The 21,696-nt window shown below is 42.6% G+C and overlaps 1 protein-coding gene across 1 annotated transcript in view; it reads right to left on the bottom strand.

The window, feature by feature from the left end:
* ROR1 (receptor tyrosine kinase like orphan receptor 1) overlaps positions 1 to 21,696 on the bottom strand; it is a 221,880-nt gene that overhangs the window by 30,031 nt on the left and 170,153 nt on the right. Inside the window, exons 5-7 of the mRNA XM_064279955.1 lie at positions 14,357 to 14,484; positions 11,696 to 12,013; positions 9,520 to 9,765 (exon numbers count right to left, since the gene is read on the bottom strand). Coding sequence (XP_064136025.1) covers positions 9,520 to 9,765; positions 11,696 to 12,013; positions 14,357 to 14,484 — 692 coding nt within the window. The remainder of the gene's footprint in view (positions 1 to 9,519; positions 9,766 to 11,695; positions 12,014 to 14,356; positions 14,485 to 21,696) is intronic.

Raw genomic sequence — 21,696 nt, 5'->3', positions numbered from 1 at the left:
GACTGGGCACTGTTTCCTTCTGTAGTACATGGGGTCGCTATGAGTTGCAACTGACTCACTTAAATTGAAGGAATCAATTTAAAACCAGAGATAGATGTTTTCCCTCAGTGTCCTCAGCCCACCAGATCCAGACTTAGACCTTATCTACCCAGTGCTATACCTAGGTTGAACTCTATGGACAATATCAATGGGTTCCCTTGATCTCTGGCTCCCAGTTAAGTTTAGCCAATGGGAAGCATTGGCAGGAGACAGAGGGCTGGAAGAGAGTATAATTGATGCGTTTGTTCCCCTGGCTCCATCCCTGCCAGGATGTGGAGAGGTAGCCGCAGTGCTCTGCCAAAGGCCAGAGCATGCACTGGAAACTCTCTCTTTAGCCTCAGTTATATTCTGTGGGTTAAGGTAACTGATTGCTCTCCAGGTCTAGAGATGGCAATGCCTCCCACTGCTGCTAGCCCAGTCCTGCACCATTCCTTCTTGGTTTTCCCTAACTCTGGGGACAATTAAAAAAAAAAAACTTTTGGGAGAAAAGTACTTCATGTTTTTAATGTTTACGGAACATGACTTAGCTATAAGTTTTTGGTCACCATTGTTCTTTACTTGGTTGAAAATTTACAAAGACTGGAGACTAAAGTACATCTTGAAAATCTCTGTAGCATAAAAATAACTCTTCCGGAAAGCTTCAAACTATACAAAGCAGTGCTCTATTCCCTCCTCCTCACCCCCTCCCTACCTTCCAGTTCACTGTAATGTTCAATTTTGGTTTGAAGAAATGGCTGAAAGACAAATTGCCTTACAACACGTCTTCTATGAAATATGGGAGAAGGCTGCTGACAGAGTGAGTTAAAAACTGCAGCGTTCACAATCTGGAAAACATCTGCCTTGCCCTGAACTGTAAACCACCACGTTGTAGAAAACGGTTTGTGACAAAGCAGAGCCCAAGGCGGGTGTTTGTAAGGTTATGGGACAAATCAAGGCTATTCAGGCACAGAACTGGGCAACATGCCCTTTGGCAAATTGTTGCAAGCCAAGGACTTAAAAGCAACAGGTTAGGTATGAAACCTCGAAATGCAGCCAAATGGTTCTCTGCTTTTCTTATCAATGAGTATTCTTCTGTGGAACCGGATTAGGAGTAAAAACAATACTGCTGCTTGGAAGTTCTGGTTGTTTGAGACAGAGAGAAACTCTTACTTAGAGGAGAATAAGTCTTGTTAGCTGGGCTAGAGGAAAAAAATATGCCCTCAGGTCTTGATCTAGAGTAAAATAAACAGCCAATGAAAAAAACCGATACAATCAGGATTCTGCTTCCTCCCCCCAAGATCAAGAGAAACAAAGAGAGGATCTGAATTAATGGGGGAGGGAGAAAGAATGTAAGTTGTGTGATGGAATACAGCCAAAGTAAAATGGCCAAAGTGACATTTCCCACAGCTCTGGCTCAAGAGCTGCCTACAAAAGCAACGATAAGGGCTATAGTGAAACGGTGAACCTGGGAGGTGTGCCTAGATGCCAGTTGAAGAGCACATAGGGAAAATGTTTCTTTTTTAACCTAGTTTCCCACCCAACCCATGGTATTTGATTTGGAAGGTGGCCACAGTGACTAGAAGTGAAAATGTAATGAATGAAGGTTTGCAGGCAGGATCTCAGAGAAGACTGTCAACTCTGAAGGCTGGGGCCCTGGGGCTTCCAGGAAGGGAGGAGAGATGAAACTTAACGGGAAAAGGGTAAACACCATGAGGGGAACCACGATTTATTCTTGCCTGGATGCAGCTACTGGGGAAAATAGTTCATATCTGGGCTGAGTCTAAGTGGGGGACCCTGTGATTGCTCAGCTACATATCTTTGTGCCTGTGGCCTCCATTCCTGCATTCCTGGAGCTGCAAATAAGAAAACCAGTCAACAGCACCCTAAAGACCCCCCCCAAAAAAAAAAAAAAGGAAAGAGAAAAATAATGTCTATCCTCCTGAAGGAAACCCTGGTGGTGTAGTTAAGTGCTACAGCTGTTAACCAAGAGGTTGGCAGTTCAAATCCGCCAGGCACTCCTTGGAAACTCTATGGGGCAGTTCTACTCTGTCCTATAGAGTCACTATGAGTCGGAATCGACTTGATGGCAGTGGGTTTGGTTTTTCGGTTTATTCTCCTGAAATTCTTTAGCATTTTTCTTTAAGCAGTTGTGAAAGGATGGGCAGGGGACTTGTTCTGGACTCCTGTGGACTTAGTTTGAATGTTAACTTTAGTAGTAAAAACAGTAAAATGGTAACGACATTTTTATCATGCAGTTACTGTGAGTATTAAATTAATTAACTTACATTTCTATTGAGCATCAACCTAGTCCTAGATCAGATGCTGGTATAAAGAAGTTAACACAACAAACGGCAGCCATCATTGACATACAAAGCACGTAGTAGCACACATAAATTTTGGAAACTATCTCATAATACCTATCATGGTAGTCTGATTCACTCGATTATAAGCTACATGACAGCATGAACTGATCTAGGTTGTTCACACAGTTCGAAGCAGTAGAAACGCAACACTTTGATTTCACTGAGTAACTGAATAAATAATTAACCATTCTAATCGTTAGATAAGGAGACCCTGGTGGCATAGTGGTTAAGTGCTACGGCTGCTAACCAAAGGGTCGGCAGTTCGAATCCGCCACGCCCTCCTTGGAAACTCTATGGGGCAGTTCTATTCTGTCCTATAGGGTCACTATGAGTCAGAATCGACTCGATGGCACTGTTTCTGGGTAATCTTTAGATGCCTGGGACGTGAAAGAAAAGACAGGGAGGATGAGAGGTCAGGTTTTTTTTTTTCCTTTTCTTTCACTCTGTCCAGGCACTGCCTGGGCACATCTACACAGTCCTAGCAGAGCTAACTCCCAGAATTCATAGCACATATATTTGGTTGTGTTTAATTTCATTTTCTGTCCTAGAATGAAAGTTCACAGATAAAACAATCCGTGGCAGACTATTCTCAAATGCCTTTATTCTAGAAAGTACAGCAAATGCTTACATTCTGCATTTAATTAGGCCTATACGTTTTTTTAGCCTCACTTAGTTGAAACTAAAACAAAAGTTATCAGTGGGAAAATGAGAAACCCCATAGAGATTTTGAAATCTCCTCAACTTAGACTTAATTAAAGAATGCAGAAACATTCCCATGAGACTCCATACTATTTGGGAAGGAGAAAGAAAAAGACTCGTTTCAAATCTGCCCTACTAACTTACGACATCTCATTTTTAGATGAAAAGTTAATCTTAATATCCATCTATCTCTTTTGTGCATCTATCTGTCTGCCTGTCTACCTACCTATCCACCCACCCACCCACCTACCCTACCTATCTACCTACTACCTACCTACCTACTGGCAGTCCCTGGGTTACCAGCGTCTGACGTATAGACAACTTGTACTTGCCCTTTAAAGTTATGTAAATTTGCCCTCACTTTGAAACAATTTCAGAATCGACTCAATGGCAGTGGGTTATTGGTTGTTATTATTGAAACAAACCAACCCCTACTCACAACAAATTCTTCATCTTACCTTCAGCTTCTAAATTACTGAAAAGGCTTTGAGTTGTTTCTTGTGCTAAAGAAAGGCTGAAAAAGAACCATACGCACCTGTTACCAACTTACAAATTCAACTTAAAGGAACGGGTCTTGTTCGTAACCCTGGGATGCCTGTATCTGTCTTTCTTTCTCTCTCTCTTTCTACCTACCTATCTACCTACCTGCCTATCAGCTATCAATCTATCAATCTCTCTCTCTCTCTATCTATCTACCAACACTCAAACAAACACACACACACTCACGTACATACAGAAATCATAGGTTTGAGTCCTTGGTCCACTTCTCATTCACAATGAGCTTGGACCAGTCACTTAACCTCTCTAAGTCTCAGTTTTCTTTCTTGTCTGTAAAATGGGTATAATAAAACCCTATCCGAAAGGTTATAAAACTATTTTACATGGAATAATGCATAAAAAAAACTCTTAGCATAGTTTTTGGCTCACTGTAAGCACTCGATAAATGGTAATTGCTGTTTAATATTATTGTTATTCTATATTCTACGATTGTATAGTGTAGAAAAGGTTTCTCAAATCCAACACAGTTGACGTTTGGGACTGGATAATTATTTGCATGGACCATTTTGTGCATTGTAGGGTGTTTGGCAGCATCCCTCACCCCTACCCACTAGATGCCCATAGCATCTACTCCCACCTCATCCGTTGTGACCACCAGACTGTCTCCAGACATTGTCAAACGTTCCACGAGAGGCAAAATTTCCCTGGGTTGAGAACTACTGATGTAGAGCAAAGAGCAGTGGTCCCAGAGATTGGAGACTGGTTCTCATTAACACGCTGATGATCCTGGACAAGCCTTTACTTCTCTGGGCCTTCGTTTTCTCACATGATAAATTTGGCGGAAATTCTACCTTGTTTATCTTTCATGGATTTTATGAGGATGAAATGAGGGAAAAAAGCAAATGCTCTAAAAGGTGCTATAAAGTAGGATGCTATGAAGATTTTGTTAGAGGGTGAGCTGTTGATGAGAAGCCTTGCCTCAGAACAACGGCTCATGCTGACCGGTTCTCTTTTCTGCTTCTCATGCTGGAGAGCCACCAGCCTCTCAGCAGCTTCTAACTGATCACATGTCAAGGATCCCCAGTTCCTTTAATGGTTGCATTTGTGGCTTGGCTTGAAGAATTAAAGAGGAATTGTTTCCTTTCAAAATGCAATAAAAATGTTCTTCTCCTTTTTATTCTAAGTGGTGAAAACTGCCTTGTCACCTCCAGATTTAACTTTCATCTAAATCTCTCTCTTACGTGACCAGAATTAACCAGTTCCCAGAACTATAAATGTGTCCTTTGCAGACTGATATTCAGAAAGAAATATTCTGAGGGTTTCTGACATCCCTGTACTGATTAATACTGTAATAGTATACTGAGTAATGCTATGATGGATTTCTTCATCAACAAGGAAACATTCTTTGATGTCATAACAAATGATGGGAATCAGCATGGTGGAATCCACAGGCTCAGCCTATTGTCTTTCTTGTGATTTATTTCTGAAAAACTTTTAAACGGGAGCTACTAGAATGTCTCGGAAAAGAGCATAAGCTTTGGGATTCGGTCAGAGCTGTGTTTACATAGATGAGGGTTCGAAGTCTAACCCTATCAATGGTTAGCTATGTGAATTAGAAAAGTCATTTAACCCTTCTGAACCTCACTGGGTGTTAACAACACCTCCTCACAGTGTGGTTATGAATTAGAAATAGAAATGAACATGTAAAGCACTGAGATGGTGCAGATGCCTAGTAGGTATTTTATAAATGTAAGTGATCTCTCTCTCTGTAGTCTGAAAGACTTTTGTCGTATTTCTTTCATTCCTCAGAATGTGTGATTGCTTAGGAAGACTATTGAAATGAAAACCAATACTTTTTAGGTATAATTTATCATGTTTACTAAAACATTAATAGAGTTAGAGTCCTTAAATCAGATATCAACAAAACTTCCAGCCTAGGGGCAATTATTATTCTCGATGGGCATTAGTTGGACATTAAGGATCAGAAGTTACTTCAAGGACAAAGGCATTTTACCTAGTGAGGAGTGAACAAACAATGTGTTTCTTCTGGAAGAAACAATTCAAAGCAATCCGTTTGGTCTCCTTATGGACACACATCAGTATCATGAGACAGCACAGTAGAGGAGCAAGAAAAATAGCTTTGGAGTTAGACCTACCAAGTATTAGTTGGGTGCCTTGGGCTCTCTGAGCCTCAGTTTTGTGATCAGCAAAATAGGGTTAATAATACCTATCACAGTGTGAGGATGCGTATAAATAAAACACGTGAAAACACCAAGCACTGAGACTGGCATGTGGAACATGGTAAGTGTTGCTTTTGTCCTTGGCTCTTCTGCAGATCTTCAATCTTACCCAGAGAAGGGATGGGGTAACTAAGAAAATAATTGTAAATCTGCATTTTGTTTTCATTCCTGTCCTCTTAATGTTGAATATAACATGGAAAAACTCACCAACTATGAAGCACAAGACGTTAAAAAATACAGGACAATTTGCTTTGAAGTTACCAATGGTGGCTTTAAGAGTTTACTTCCTAACTTGTTCTTTATCCTTCATATGAAGGTATTTTAAAACCCAGCAACACACAAGAGGGTGTGGTCACCTTGTTCTCCAACTCGGTGTGTTCAAACCATCCATAAAACCATTCTATAGGAAAAGACAATATGATAACAGGGAACATATAAAAATGAAAACTGTAGAATAACAGTTTCCCAAATTTTCAACACTAAGGCTTGTCTGGGGCCCTGGTGGTACAGTGGTTAAGCATTCAGCTGCTAACCAAAAGGTCGGCAGTTTGAATCCACCACTCCTTGGAAACCCTATGGGGTAGTTCTACTCTGTCCTATCTGGTCGCTATAAGTCAGAATCGACTTGATGGCAACAGAAGGGTTTGCTTTAATATTTTTACTTTCCTCAATACATTTTAGCTCCTCCTCCTCTTTGTCTCATGACATCTGTGCTAATCTCTATTGTATCATATATGCTGCATTATAATTGACTCAGCTACTTTATTGTAGCTCAATAAAGGCATGAATCACATTTTATCCCTCTTTCAGGTCCCCCACCCCATAGTTGGCTCAATATTTGCTGAACTGACAGCAAACATTCCCCTTTTATAGGTTGCCTGTATAATTATAATAATATCAATTGAGCATTTACTATATTTCAGGCACCATGGGGCTTTACAGATATCAACTCATTTATTCTCATAATAAATAGTAGGTGTATATCATTCCCATTTTACTGATAAGAACACTAAAGCTAGGAGGGATTAAGAAAATTGCCTAAGAGCACAAAGCTAGTTCACTGAAGAAGTGGTATTCAAACCCAAGTACTTTGACATACGCCCTTATCTACTGTGATAAACTGCTTTTACTATGAACTATGGATTTATTGGAAGCCCTGGTGGCATAGTGGCTAAGAGCTACAGCTACTAACCAAGGGTTGCCAGTTCTAATCCACCAGGTGCTCCTTGGAAACCCTATTGGGCAGTTCTACTCTGTCCTATGGGGTCGCTATGAGTCGGAATCAACTCGACAGCATTGGGTTTATAGCTTATGTATTTACAGTTTACTTGTTATTGCTTTTAAGTAGATTCATTTTGCTTTCTCTTAGAGGACAGAGTATTGCTAAGTAGAAAGAACAAACTTGGGAATTATACAATTCAGCCACTGAAAACTGGATGTCCTTGGGCAAGTTGCATAATTCTTACTGAATCTCAGCTTCATCATCCATAAAATGCAGATGATAGAGACTGGATATGGAGATTAAATGTGGTCACAGGGGCAAGGTGTCTCGCATAGGATCTAGCCCATAGTAGTCATTTAATAAAATAGCTGTTACATTAGGAATAGAATCTACCTACACTGATCACTCAGTGTAAGACAACTGTCTTCAACTAACACTTCCTCCTTTCTCATCCATACCTCATAAGCCAGATATGCTCCTCTTCCCTTCAGGGCTGGGCTCCTCATTTTCTAAGCCTGGCTTCCCACTCATTCTGACAGCCTTAAATGCCACCTACATGCTGGAATTTGCAAAATGTTTATCTCTAAGCCAGACCTCAGCCCTGAACTCCAGACTTTAATATCCAGTTGCCTCCTCAGCATCTCCTTTTGGATATCTAAAGGGGATTTTCAAATTCAGCATGAACAAAAACAAACTCCTGATTCCAGGTCCCATCAAACTAGCTTCTCCTGCAGTCTTCTCCATCTTAGTAAAACGCAACCCCATTCAGAAGCCTTGGAGCTGCTTTTGATCCTAACTTTGTTTTATGTCTCACATCTAATCCATCAGCAATCTGGTCATCACAGTCTATTCTCAACCCAGGAGCCAAAGTGATCCTTTTAAAATATAAGTCAGATCATACCATGCTTCTGCTCAAAACATTTTAATGCCTCCCTGACTTAAAAAAAAAAAAGGTTAAAAGCTTAAGTCTTACAATGGCCTACAAGATGCTCCATGATTTGGTCCTGTTACTTTTCTGACCTTAGCTTGTACTACTCTCCTCCTTGTTCATTCTGTTCCAGCCTCAATGGCCTCCTTGCCCCTTCTTGGATGTGCTAGGCCTACTCCCACCTTAGGGTCCCTGCTACATTCCTGCGCCTAGATGAGTATTTGGCATACGGTAAGTACTCAGTGGAGGCAGCTCTACTTTGTCCCATAGGGTCGCTATGAGTCTGAATCAACTAGATGGCAACGAGTTTGTTTTTGTTTTGTTTGTTTAGGTACTGAAGAAATACTATTGAATGAATGGTGTGGATAATCATCTACTTAAAGAGCCAGCTCACCTTGACTTCTGTTATTTGTGTGTCCTGTGACTTTCTTCTTGCTTGACCTCCACCCTGTAGTTTCGCCTTGGCTTTCCCAGCAATGACAGCCTGCCTCCCCACTATACCTCGGGAATTCACTTGACACTATCTAGGAGAACCAGGACCAGGAAGACTAATACAAGTTCCAAAATAGTCTTGAACTCTGGGTTTCACTGACACCTTCATTCTCTTTTTCCTGTAAACATTTCTGTGAAAAAGGAACAGACTGACCCAAGAATCCCATTGTCTCTCTAGACACCTGTGCCCTTCTGCAGCACAGAACGATGAGACAAATTGCTCAGGATGACTGAGCAAGGATTGTAACGACACTGCTTTGTAGGTGCTCTCAAGGACACACAGAAAATAGTTATCTTTCTGCTTCTAATACACCTGTTGTGCTAAAATGTATACTTAGATATGGGCCATTATGGGTAACATCTTTTTCTGCCCTTTCTACATGACTAACTCTGAGCTGTTTCACCTGTGCCTCCAGAGAAACTATTTCCTATTACAGGCACTAGTGCAAGGGTTGTAGGTATAAAAGCAATTTGCCCTTGAAAATGTGCTTTGGTACCTTGAAAACGGTTTGATGTAGAAATGGCAAGGTCCGTCTAGCCTAGGGAGGGAGTAGTAGTTCAGTGGTAGAATTCCCACCTTCCATGTGGGAGACCTGAGTTTGATTCCTGGTCAGTGTACCTCACATGCAGGCCAATGTACCTTATGCACAGTCACCACCCATCTGTGAGTGGCGGCTTGCATGCTGCTGTGATGCTGAACAGGTTTCAATGGAGCTTCCAGACTAAGACAGACTAGGAAGAAAGGTCTAGCGATCTCCTTGCGAAAATCAGCCAATGAAAAACCCTATGGGTCACAGTGACCCGACCCCGCAACCAATCATGGGGATGGTGCAGGACCAGGCAGCACTTGGTTCCATTGTGTACAGGGTCACTATGAATCAGGGGCTGACTAGAAGGTAGCTAACAACAACATCTAACCTAAAGACATGGTTTGAGATCAAATAAACACCATCAGTCTCCTTTGCCCCCTTTACACAATTCTTCTAAGGAAAGTGGGGGTGGGGTGGGAGATCTCTGAAAGGTGATTAAACACATTAAAGACAACAGCTTGCTATTTACCACATGCTGGGATGTCACAGAGGTCTGACTTAAAATTTTCATCCAAGGTAAAGCACCAGGGGGCCTCCTTCTGATTCCCAGGGTTGCGGCAGTAGGAATGCCCCCCATTCAGCTCTGGGAAGCGCAGGGCTGTGAAGGTGTGTGTGTGGGGGTACTGGGAATTCCACGGCTGACACTGCCGCCCAGATCTGGTCACACTGACGGTGCCCCGGTAGTCCACACCTGTGCCGTTATAACACTTGTGATCTGAAAGACACAAAATTAAAGTGCAAACTGAGAGAAAAAGCAGAGGAGACTCTGGAGCTCCCAGCCAGCACTTTCTGGAGGCGAAGACATGTAATTAACCTCTTGGTCAAAACCTCTCTGCAGTCAGGGGCCTGGCAGGGCAGAGCCTCCAACCCTGGCCAGCAGCTGCATTCCTGGGAGGATTTAAACTTATGCTTCAGGAACAAAACTGTTCCTCCACTAGTATTTCTAATATTACATACAGAGGAAATCAGAACTGGCTGGGACCTGGGGCACATGGGCCATTTTCTAATGAATGGTTCAGGGAAGGTTCAAACCAAATTTTTCCTTCCATTCCTGAGTGTTGATCTTAGTCTTGAATCATGTGATAAAGAATTTAGTAGGTGATTCACAGAACATGTTTATTAGGGGCAGTGTATTATGGGCTTATGGAAACCCTGGTGGCATAGTGGTTAAGTCCTATGGCTGCTAACTAAAGAGTCGGCAGTTTGAATCTGCCAGGCACTCCGTGGAAACTCTGTGGGGCAGTTCTACTCTGTCCCATAGGGTCGCTATGAGTCGGAATCGACTCGACGGCACTGGGTTTGGTTTTTGGTTTTTAACTGGAGCCCTGGTGGTGTACTGGTTAAAAGCTCAGCTGCTAACCAAAAGGCCAGCAGTTCGAATCCACTAGCTGCTCCTTGGAAACCCTATGGGGCAGTTCTACTCCGTCCTATAGGATCGTTATGAGTTGGAATCGACTGGACAGCAATGGGTTAACAGGAGTTAAGGCCATCTCTGTGCCGATGGACTGGACACCCTTGAGAATCAGGGCTATTAAGTAGTCCTTCCAGGAGACCACAGGGGCTGTCACCTGACAGTGCTGTAGAATCTCGACTTGAAATAAACTGGATTTTGGCAGAGCAATAAGATTATAGTAATGATAATAATAGTGATATTGAATAATATTTATTGAGCATTTACTATGTGCTAATGTGAAGTGAATGGAAACCCTGGTGGCATAGTGGTTAAGTGCTACAGCTGCTAGCCCAAGGGTCGGCAGTTCAAACCCGCCAGGCGCTCCTTGGAAACTCTACGGGGCAGTTCTACTCTATCCTATAGGGTCGCTATGAGTCAGAATCGACTCGCTGGCACTGGGTTTGGAATGTGAAGTGACTAAAAGCTCTGCTGCTGACTGAAAAGTCAGCAGTTCGAACCCACCAGCCCTCCGTGGGAGAAAGATGTGGCAGTCTGCTTCTGTAAAGATTTACAGCCTTGGAAACTCTACGGGGCAGTTCTGATCTGTCCTACAGGTTCACTTTGAGTCAGAATCGACTTGATGACAATTGATTTGGTTTGGGTTTTGGAAGCACAGTTCTAAGCATTTTAGATGTATTAACTAATTTAACTAATAAAGTATTATTAAGTACCAAAAGCAGACTAAAAATTGCCATTAAGTTTAATTATAGATGGATGAGAAATGTTCAAATAGTTTTTTTTTTTGTTGTTGTTGTTGCTGATGAGGAGGCAAAGGGTGCAGGAAGCCCTCATATTTTCACATTGTTGTCTTCAAGAAACAATCCCTGGGTGCTACAAATGGTTAACGTGCTCGCCCGCTAAACAAAAGGTTGGAGGCTGGAGTTTACCCAGAGGTGCCTTAGAAGAGAGGCCTGGTGAACTACTTCTGAAAAATCAGTCATTGAAAACCTGATAGAGCACAGTTCTGCTCTGACACACACGGGGTTGCCATGAGTTGGAATTGACTCTACAGCAACGGTTTACTGGTTGGTCTTCATGAAACTTCCTGAAAGTAGGCACCATGTTCAGCCCATCGGGAGGTAATCTGGCTAATAATCTGAATAATTACTATGCGTCAAGTTCCAGAATTCATTCTGCCACGGGATTGCTGGACCCAGGGAAGAACAGAAGATGGTTAGGGGCTACCACTTACTTTTATTTATAGGATCCGCCATGGGAATTCCAATTCGGATACAGTTTGCAGCTTCTGGGCTCTCTGGCTGGGGGAGATCTTCACAGTTTGGCAGTTTCAGCCTCATCAGAATCATGGGATTCGATCTTGCAAAAATGTACTCTGTTTGACACAGGACGTTTTCCAGGATTTCACATTCATCGCGGCACAAGTCGCGGGGCTTTGGGACAGATGAGGTTTCGTCACAGTATGGGAAGGCATAGTGGCACAGGGAAGGTATGGCAAACTGAGAACACTTATCAGATAAGTGACTGGAGGTGCCGATCATGGTGAAGGCAGCTGAAAAACAAACAATTACTAACTCCCAGGGGTCAGGGTTTATCTTCTCTAGTTATCTGGTCAACAGATATCAGATATAAACCCACATTGGACAGGATCTGCTGTGCTCAAACAGACAAGGCCAAGAGAAGGACATTCATTTCAGATGTCTAAGCAGCTTACTTTTACTGGCTTGAAAAAAACATTTTGACTACAAAGTTAAAAAAAAACAAGCTTATATTACATATGTACCGTTTCCTAATAAAAAGAATTAATTAGGTTAAAGTACAATGTATTTTTCATTTTTACTACAAAGCAACAGAACTCTGTGTTTCATCCGGTACTTTTTATTAGTTTTGTGAGGTTTCGAAAACATTTGACAGCTGCAGGGCAGAGCTTGCTTTATGCAGAGGCTGTGCCTGATCACAGAATTTAGTTCTGTGGCTTGCCTCTGACCTGCTGGATGACTTTGGGTAACTTGCTTATAGCATTTTTACACAAATAACACCCATCTTCTATGTTTGTTTGCCAACCACACTCTCCCTTAACACCCCACCAAGATATTTTTGTAAGAGCTGCTATGCCAATTTTTTATACCAACATGTAAAAAAAAAAAAAATTTAACATAGCAGCTCTTACAAAAAGTACATGGTGGGGAGGGGCGTGGAGTGCGGTTGGTGCGTTATTTGTGTAAAAATGTGGTAATTTCTTTGTAGCTTGGATGCATTCTACTCCACCTTCTGAAAAATGAGGCAACTCACTTAGTAATTCCTGAAGAGTACACCTCAGTTGTTCCAGTGACACTTATAGAATATTAGTGGTCCTGTGGCCTAATTTCTTACCCAACAGAGTATCCATGTACAAAAGGAGCACCCACTCTCCCTTTGAATACCTCCAATGACAAGAGGCAGCCTAAGAGGTTGTTGAAGCACTGTTTCCCAAAGTATGTTCCTCAGAATATTAATTCCATAGGACATAAATAGTGTTATGAAAAATTACAGGTCCTGGCCAGACAAGTTGGGAAATGCTGGGTTAAACGAAGTTAAATGGATTTTTTTTTTTTCCAAAGTATAATACTTTCCAGTAAAATGATGTTCATTGAAAATTACCCTGAAAGGATTATTATAATTGGATTACCAAATATTTATATCAGAACTTCCCATTTATTTTTGTGAATATTTAGCTAAAAGCACGTTAAAATGTTCTTAGGTTAGGTTGAATTGTGCCTTCAGCATCTCCTCCCCATCAGCCTTACTTCTGTTCTCTGGAATTTCACAGAATTATTTTTCCTCTTGAAAGCCTGAGGGTTTCAGTAAGTGGCAACTACATCTTCCTATAGTTGCTTTTCCAAGTTAAATAACTCCACCTCCCACCTCAAGTTCTGTCAAATTTCCCATAGGGTATACCTTCCGGACTTTTTGTGGTTCGACGTGCCCACGTTGGGTTTGTCCTTGGCTCTCTTAAACCCTAGGGTTGCCAAATAAACTAGAAGATGCCCCGTTAAATTTAAATTTCGAATAAACAGTTGGGACATACTTATACTAGAAAATTATTTGTTGTTTATCTGAAATTCATATTTAATGGGGTATCCTGTATTTTTATTTGCTAAATCTGGCAACCCTATTAAAACCTGAAGCCAATTTTAATAGATTTCAAAGGATACATGGCACAGAGACATAATAACTACAACAACGGAAGAAGTCCAAGGCTGCTACAACCACCAGCAAAACTGTACAACGTGGGCTACAATACCAACTCTTGAGTACCACAAAGGGCTTCACTATTAGGTTTCAACTGAAAAATGCTTTCAATTAAAAAAATATGAAGGCTAAAATAGAGAAAGCTACAGTAGGAAAAGTCCTAGGATCATCTCGCCTCATCATTCATTTTGCAGATGAAGAAAGAGATATTCACGGAAGGTTAGCAATTTCCCCAAAGTCACAATAATGTTAGTTCTGGGATTAGCATTCAGCTAGACCCTAAATTCATTCCCTTTTACTCTACAGCATGTTGCTTCCAAACAGTAAGCTCTGTGAGGGCAGAGATTTACCTGGTTTATTCACCACTCCATCACATCCTCAGTGCTCAGCCCAGTTCCTGGTGCACCGAAAGCGCTCAATATTTATTGAGTGTTTGAATGGATGTGAGACTTCTCAAAGCTTCCTTTTCCTCTAAATGCAACCTTCAATAAATTATTTTAATGTAAATTCCAGAGCACAGAAATCATATCTCACGCTTCTTTATGTTACTGCTCCCAGTCCTTATGCCTAGCCTAATACTTTACCAAGAGAAGGGCTCAAAAAAACTATTGGTGAGAAAAATAGTTATTCAAGGGCTAAGTATAATTTCATTGGTGTTACTTACCTGTGATCTGATTTTCTATTTCCCCTTGCATGTGCAAAGACTCCATATAGACGGTTCGGTTGCCAATAAATCTCGCACATGCAATTCCTCTGTATGGCTGACAGAATCCATCTTCTTCATACTCATCTCTAAAAATAAAGTGAAAACTTTAGTGGTTGCAGCACACACGTATGTGGCTCTGGCTGTACAACGCCCTAAATAGTCGCTAGGGGGCGTAGTCGGGCACAGTATCCTAAAGACTGGGCTAAGGAACCTGGCTCTTGCTCAGTTCCATCCATCACCTAAAACATCTGTTGGTCATGTTGGTCAAAATTCCTACACCCCCAGAAAATCATCCCAAAGCACAAAAATCGTCCTTAAATATGAGAGAAAATACTTTTATTTTCGCAGCTGGTGGTGGGCTGGAAGATGATGTAGTTATAAGAGTAAAAAGGAAATGGGTTGGAAATCTGGGCACATGTTCTACAGGGTTTTGTTTTGTTTTTTAAGCAGAGATTATTTTCTGCTTCATTTGCTACAAAGGCGTGGGCGCATTATCCACAAGATCCACTCCAACTGACATGTCAATTAGGGGGAGCCACAAGGGGAGCTACGAGTCAGAATCGACTCGACGGCAACAGGTTTTTTCTCGACAAGGGGAGAAGCTGGGTGCCTCTGGAAAGAAACCAGAGGGCAGCCCAGTTATGCGGGCTTCTCACTGCTTAGGACCCATTATTTCTACCATGGAGAAAGAGGGCAAGGGCAAAGCACGGACTGATGAATCTGAAATGAGTCACTAAATCCAAGAAAATCTAGAGAATAAGTCAAACTATTGTTGCTCAAGGGCAGACCAAGCCAAACAAAAGGCGGCCGGCTGTGCTTACGGGCTGAAAGCCACCCTGGATGCTGCTCCTCTGCTAACCTGGCTGGAGTCAATAAATCAGTTGAACTAAATATCATTCTTCTCCAAGTTAAAGTACCCCAGGACAAAAGTCAGGAGAACAAAATTCTCTTCCTGCAGTCAAGAAATCAAATGACGCATTGCACCGGGCAAAACTGCAGCAAAAGATCTCTTTAAAATCTTTAAAAAGCAGATGTCACTCTGATGACTAAGGTGTGCCTGACCCAAGCCATGGTCTTGTCAATGACCTCAATATGCATAAGAAAGTTGGACAAGGAAAAAGAAAGACCAAAGAAGAATTGACACACTCGAATCATGATGTTGGCAAAGTACATCAAATATACCATGGACTTCCAGAAGAATGAACAAATAGTCTTGGAGGAAGTACAGCCAGAATGTTCCTTAGAAGTGAGAATGGAGAGACTTTGTCTTGCTTACTTTGGACATGTTATCAGGAGGCACCAATCACTGGAGAACAACACCATGCTTGGTAAAGGATCAGTAAAAAAGAGAGAGACTCTCAATGAGATGGACTGACAGTGGCTGCAACAATGGGCTCAAACATATCAAGGACTGTGAGGACAGTGCAGGGCCAAGCAACATGTGTTCTGTTTATACATGAGTCAGAGCCGACTAGATGACACCTAAAAACAACAACAAAGGCAAGATGTCTGACCTCTTTGAGCCATGGTTTACTTATGGATAAGAGGAAGATGATAACTGACCTCTCTACTCCATAAATGAAAGTCTCTGGGTGGTGTAAATGGTTAAGCACTGGATGACTAGCCGAAATGTCGGCGGTTTGACCTGCCCAGAGGCGCCTTGGAAGACAGGCCTGGTGATCTGCTTTTGAAAGGTCATAATCTTGAAAACCCTATGGAGCAGTTCTACTCTGCATACATGGGGTTGCCATGAGTTGACAGCTACTAACATCAACAACACCCCGTAAGTAAAAGTCATGAGGATTCCATCATATAATGTAAAAGGTTTTTTATAGTGCTATCAGAGGTAACATATGATTATTATTCAAGTATTTACAATTACCAAAGAGGACATTTATTTGAAGGATAGTTATTTACTAAGTTCCTAGTTTGTAAAATGGACTGTGGTTAGTGTATGGCCCTGAACTTCCCCACTGGGGTTCAGTGTGGGAGTCTAGAAATCACCCTAGAGCACAAACCAGGTGAAAAGTACCTGATAGGGCCGATCATTAAGAGACACTAGTTTTCAGCTGCTTTCTACTCCCCAACCATTAAAATAGTCATTTTGAAGCAGAGATGGGGGAAGTATCTTCCATTTTGTCCTGAAAATAGTTTGTACTGCAAAGCTCTTTTGAAAAACATAAACTTTAAGTACACATACAGAAGAATATATCATATACCCGACATAAAGACATTGAAATTTTAATGTTGCAAAACCCTGCAAGCACTCCACATGTTTACTTTCATAAATCCTAGAGTAAGGCTGAAGCCTTTTTGGCTTAAATTTTACTTGGGTTGTAAAATTAACCCAACTTTTATTGGGTAACTAATACCATAAACCTATGGGGAGAGAGAAGGTTCTCAGATGACCAAGACTTGGATCTTGGAAACATAAGCACGGAGACCAAGACATACCCCCACTCACCCCCTGCTATTACAGATGACGCATTTCTATCCCTAGGCATTAACAGAGCCCTGGATTTTTAAGGTGTCATTATGAGAACACCTCTTCCTCCCTCACATTAAACTCTCAAGGCCTCAATTTATATCCCTTGGGAGGCCAAAACCCTGGAATTACCCCCAGATATAAATCCCCAACCTACTGGGAGTTCCCATATTTTATGTGTGAGGCTTAGGCTAAACTTCTTACCACCTTTCCAGTTCAAGACTCTAAAAGGACCCTTTGAATACTTTTTTTTTTTAAGAATAAAATGGAATGCAATTCCTTTGCTGCACATTTCTTATCCAAGGCTTAGACCTGCAGGTGTACTGAACATTCGACTGTGCCCAGAATTTCTGCTATTCTGGCCAGCCCCTTGGGGGCAGATAGAAAAAAGAAAAAAACACACGCACGCATGTGCACACACACACACACTCACACACACACACACCATGTAACGTCATCTGCTGGGGAGTAGTAATCGGCCCTGGCTGCTTATTAGACTCTCTACAGGAAGCTTTCAAAAATACTGATGTCCAGGCTCCACCCCGGACCTATTAAATCATATTCTCTAGGGATGCAGCTTAGGCATTTGTGATTTTTAAAAAGCTCCCAGGTGATCTGAATGCGGTTCAGACCCACAGCGCTAGAAAAACAAACATTTATTAAGTGTCTGCAGTTCTGTGCTGGGTACTGTGCTAAGTGCTTTCCTCAAAGCCACCCCTTAGGAGGTTTTCTCATCCTTATTTTAGAGAGGGAGGAACTCAAGTTCAGAGAATTTAAGTAACCTGTTCAAATTCACAAAGCCAGAACATAGTGGAGGGTTTAAAGCTAAAATTCAAGCTCAGGGTTTTCAATGCTGCTTTTTATTAAATCAGCCTAACCATAGTAAGAAACTATATAATAAGCCCTTATTCTATGCCAAACCCAACCAAACCAAACCCTGTGCCATCGAGGCGATTCCGACTCCTAGCAACCCTATAGGACAGAGTAGAACTGCCCCATAGAGTTTCCAAGGAGCGCCTGGCGGATTCGAACTGCCAACCCTTTGGTTAGCAGCCATAGCACTTAACCACTATGCTACCAGGGTTTCCTATTCTATGCCAGGTATGTTAAATTTCATATACACATAAAATAGGCGTTAAATAATTTAATCCTCACAACAATTGTGTAAAGAAGGTACAGGCATAATTATTCCCATTATACAGATGACAAAACTGAGGGTTAGGAAGAGTAAAGCACTTGTCCAGAGTTACACAGCAAAGGGAAGAGCTAGATTTGCCCCAAACCACACTATACAGCTTCCTTCTGAATGGTTAGGTCACAGAAGTTTTTGTGCTGCTTACAGGGGCTCTCCACTCTGAAGATGCTTTGGCGTAAGCTGGGTGGCAAAAGGTCACATTTCTTTTCATTTGCAACAAGTGCTCCTTCAACATTGATCAGCTTTGTTTTTCTCATTGATGCCTTCCTGCCTCACACCGCATTCAGCAAACTGAAAACATGAAGCGATGAGACAGCAAGAATACAAGGGCTACGTTCTATGGAGAAGAAAAGCACATCAAGAAAGGGTCCCTGGGACTTGGCCATTCAGCACCGCAGTGGGCAGAAGCATGCACCACCCACCTCACGGTGAGGTTGAGATGCAGGGGTGCTTTGGGATGGGAACTCATGTTTCACATAAAGGCAATTTAGTTAGAACGTTGGCAGCCTCCACAGCCCTCTGCATTCCCGCTTATGTGACTGGGAAAAGCAAATGCAGGTTGCCCTCACCCCCCGATTCTCCTCTTTCCTCAGGGCAAGGGGACTGTGAGGGATGCTAAAACAGGACTAACCAGAACAACTTGGCAGCTAGATATATCCAACAAGGAGCCACCACAAGCCAAGGAAAGGGAACCCCTGTTCTGTAAAGACTCTGCCTGTCTGTGCAAGTTGCAGCCCAAGGGAGTCTTATGATGACAGTGGAAGTCAGAATAGCTACAGATTTCCCGGCAAACCTCTCAGCTCAGTGAGCAAAGGAGAAAACTCTCTGGAAATTAAAAAAAAGCACATTGCATCGTGTGGGGCAAGGGAAGCCCGAGATACAGCTTGTGAGGAGGAGGAGAAAGAATTGGAGGGTGGGGGCTGAAAAGATACAGAATACCCCAAATAGATGCCAAAGTGGAGTTGTGCCAAGTTTGGACCATGTGAGGCCTACGACACTTCTCTTTAGAGAGGGCCGGGGTTTCTAGAGCCTGCCTTGAAGTTAACCATTAATAATTCACCTTTTTGTTTGAGGCTTGACCCGCTTTCTAAATTAAAATGCTTCCCAGGAGAGATGACGTGTTTGGTCAGGAATACCTTAGCATGGATTGGTTTGTATCACTACGTTGGGCACTTTCATTTTTATTGAAAGTTGCATAGCAAGGAAGGCTTGGGCAATGGATGAAAGGTTTGTGTGTAGAAGAGGAATGTGGGTACTAAAAACAATTGTCCCTGACTTGACATCTATGTCTCTGACCAGCCTAGTGCTCAGTGAGATGACAGTAAGGCAGACCCAGATGTGGGAGGTGATCTGAGGGCCTTCCTCACGCCCTCACTTGTAGCTTCACTCCTGGGAGGTAGTGTGGGGGTTATTAATAGAGGGCTCTCCCTCATCTGATCCATCCTCACTCTCTCTCCAGTGTGATGTTTCCAAAACACAGACTTGATCAGGTCACTTCCTGCCCCAAAGCCACTGTAGTTTCCCCCTAACTTCAGTCTCCTGACTTCACTGTATACAACATCCTTCATTGGCTAGTACTTGCCAATTTTTCCAGCCTTGTTCTCTGTTGTCAAGCCTAAGAACCTGATGATTCTCACCTTATGAGTCAGAATCCACTCAACAGCAACAGGTTTGGTTTTTGGTTTTGGATTCATCTTACTGGTCTCATGGACCTGAAAATGCACTTTGATGTTTCCATTGCTAGGCCCAAGCTCTCCCCGAAGGCTGGAAGGCCCTCCACCCTCTTTTTCACCTTGTGAGTATCTTCTCATGTTCAAGATTCAGACGCTTCTAACCCCCAGGGAAAATTAGCCACTGAGCCTCTGGTGCCCCATCACACCACTCTCACCCATTTATGACTTCAGATTGTGTTTATCTGTTTAGCACCATCTCGCCACTCTTCTAAGGCGAGGACCATGACCTGTGCAGGTTCATAACCCTTTGGGCCTACCACAGAGCACAACTCAATAAACATCTGTGGAACAAAGGAGGGGGTGCTGCCTAGAGCTGTCCCCTCCAGATTCCGGAGGTGAAAATAAGGCCCACTGCCAACTGAACTGTCATAGAGGCGGAGACTGTTGTTAGCCCAAGGACATGGGCCCTTCTCCATTCTAGAAACACCTTCCAAACTGGAAACCACTTTCCTCCAGGGCTTCAAGCCAGTTTGTTCAGGTTTGAACCCTTGCTGAGAATTTACATTGCTAACAAGCTCCAAGGTGATGCTAATGCTGCTGGTTAGGGACCAATTCTGAGAACCACTAGTAGAGCAGTGGTTCTGAACGTTTATTATACATAAGAATCACCTGGGATCTTGTTAAAATGTATGTCATGATTCAGTAAATCTGGGGTGGAAATGCAAATTCCCAGCAGTGGTTTGAATTGGAAGGAACTGGTTTGAAGCCGTGTTTTCCTCATCAGAATTTACCCTAGGGCATGGGTAAGCCTGGAGCCCTGGTGGTACAGTGGTTAAGAGCTACAGGTTGCTAACCAAAAGCTCAGCAGTTTGAATTCCCTTGTTGGAAACCCTATGGGGCAGTTCCACTCTGCCCTATAGGGTTGTTGATTACGAATTGAATCTATAGCAATGAGTTTTTTGGTTATGGACAAGCCTAAGAGATCTAACCAGCTGATATGATTCTGGCTGATTAGTTAGGCCCTAAAAAGTTCCCCTTTGGAGTAATCAACCAGTTGCCCTTGAGTTGATTTTGACTCATGGTGACCTCCTTTGTGTCACAGTAGAACTGTGCTCCATAGGGTTTTCAATGGCTGATTTTAGGAAGTAGATTGCCAGGCCTTTCTTCAGAGGTGTGTCTGGGTGGACTAGAACCTCCAACCTATTGGTTAGCAGTCAAAAATGTTAATCCTTTGCATCACTCGGGGACTCCTTTGGGGTAATACTCAATTAAACTGCATGCCTCTCCTTAGTGGGAAGAGTGGGTGTAGAGGGACTTTGCAAACTGTAAAATCTCATAGAAATGCAAGAGACAAGAGAGAGGGACCTTGGGAATTGGCCAGTGGGTGAAATTTCAAGCCTCAGAGTTAAGGAGCTATTTTGGGGATAGGAGCTTGAGTGCCTTCCAAGCAGACTAATCGGAAATAAGCATTGGCAATTTACACCATATCAGCAGGTTTCTTTGTTCTCATGGTTTTCTAACTGGAATGCTGGGGAGAGAGATCTGATAGCCCATAGTGTGGCAGCCTCATGCTGGTAGACTTTAGTGGATGAAATAATTCAACACTTCTGAATTTATCCCACTTAGCCACTCTCATACAGCCCCATATGGGGCCACAGAGACCAAAATCACATCAAGATGCCTCCTCCAAAACCCTGAATCTGGGCACCACAGAGCCCAAAGAGAGGTAATGTCCCTAGGTCTGTGCCAAGCGTGGATTATTTTTTCATAAACCACCCCGCCCCCCAAAAAAAAACCCCTGTTGCTATTGAGTCGATTCTGGCTTATGGTGACCCTATAGGACAGAGTAGAACTGCCCCACAGTGCTTCCAAGGAGAGGTTGGTAGGTTTGAACTAATGGCCTTTTGGTTAGCAGCCGAGCTCTTCACCACTGTCCCACCAGGGC

The sequence above is a fragment of the Loxodonta africana genome, chromosome 3, assembly GCF_030014295.1.
Source record: "Loxodonta africana isolate mLoxAfr1 chromosome 3, mLoxAfr1.hap2, whole genome shotgun sequence".
Classification (NCBI taxonomy): domain Eukaryota; kingdom Metazoa; phylum Chordata; class Mammalia; order Proboscidea; family Elephantidae; genus Loxodonta; species Loxodonta africana.
This window is presented reverse-complemented; position numbering and strand designations above follow the sequence as displayed.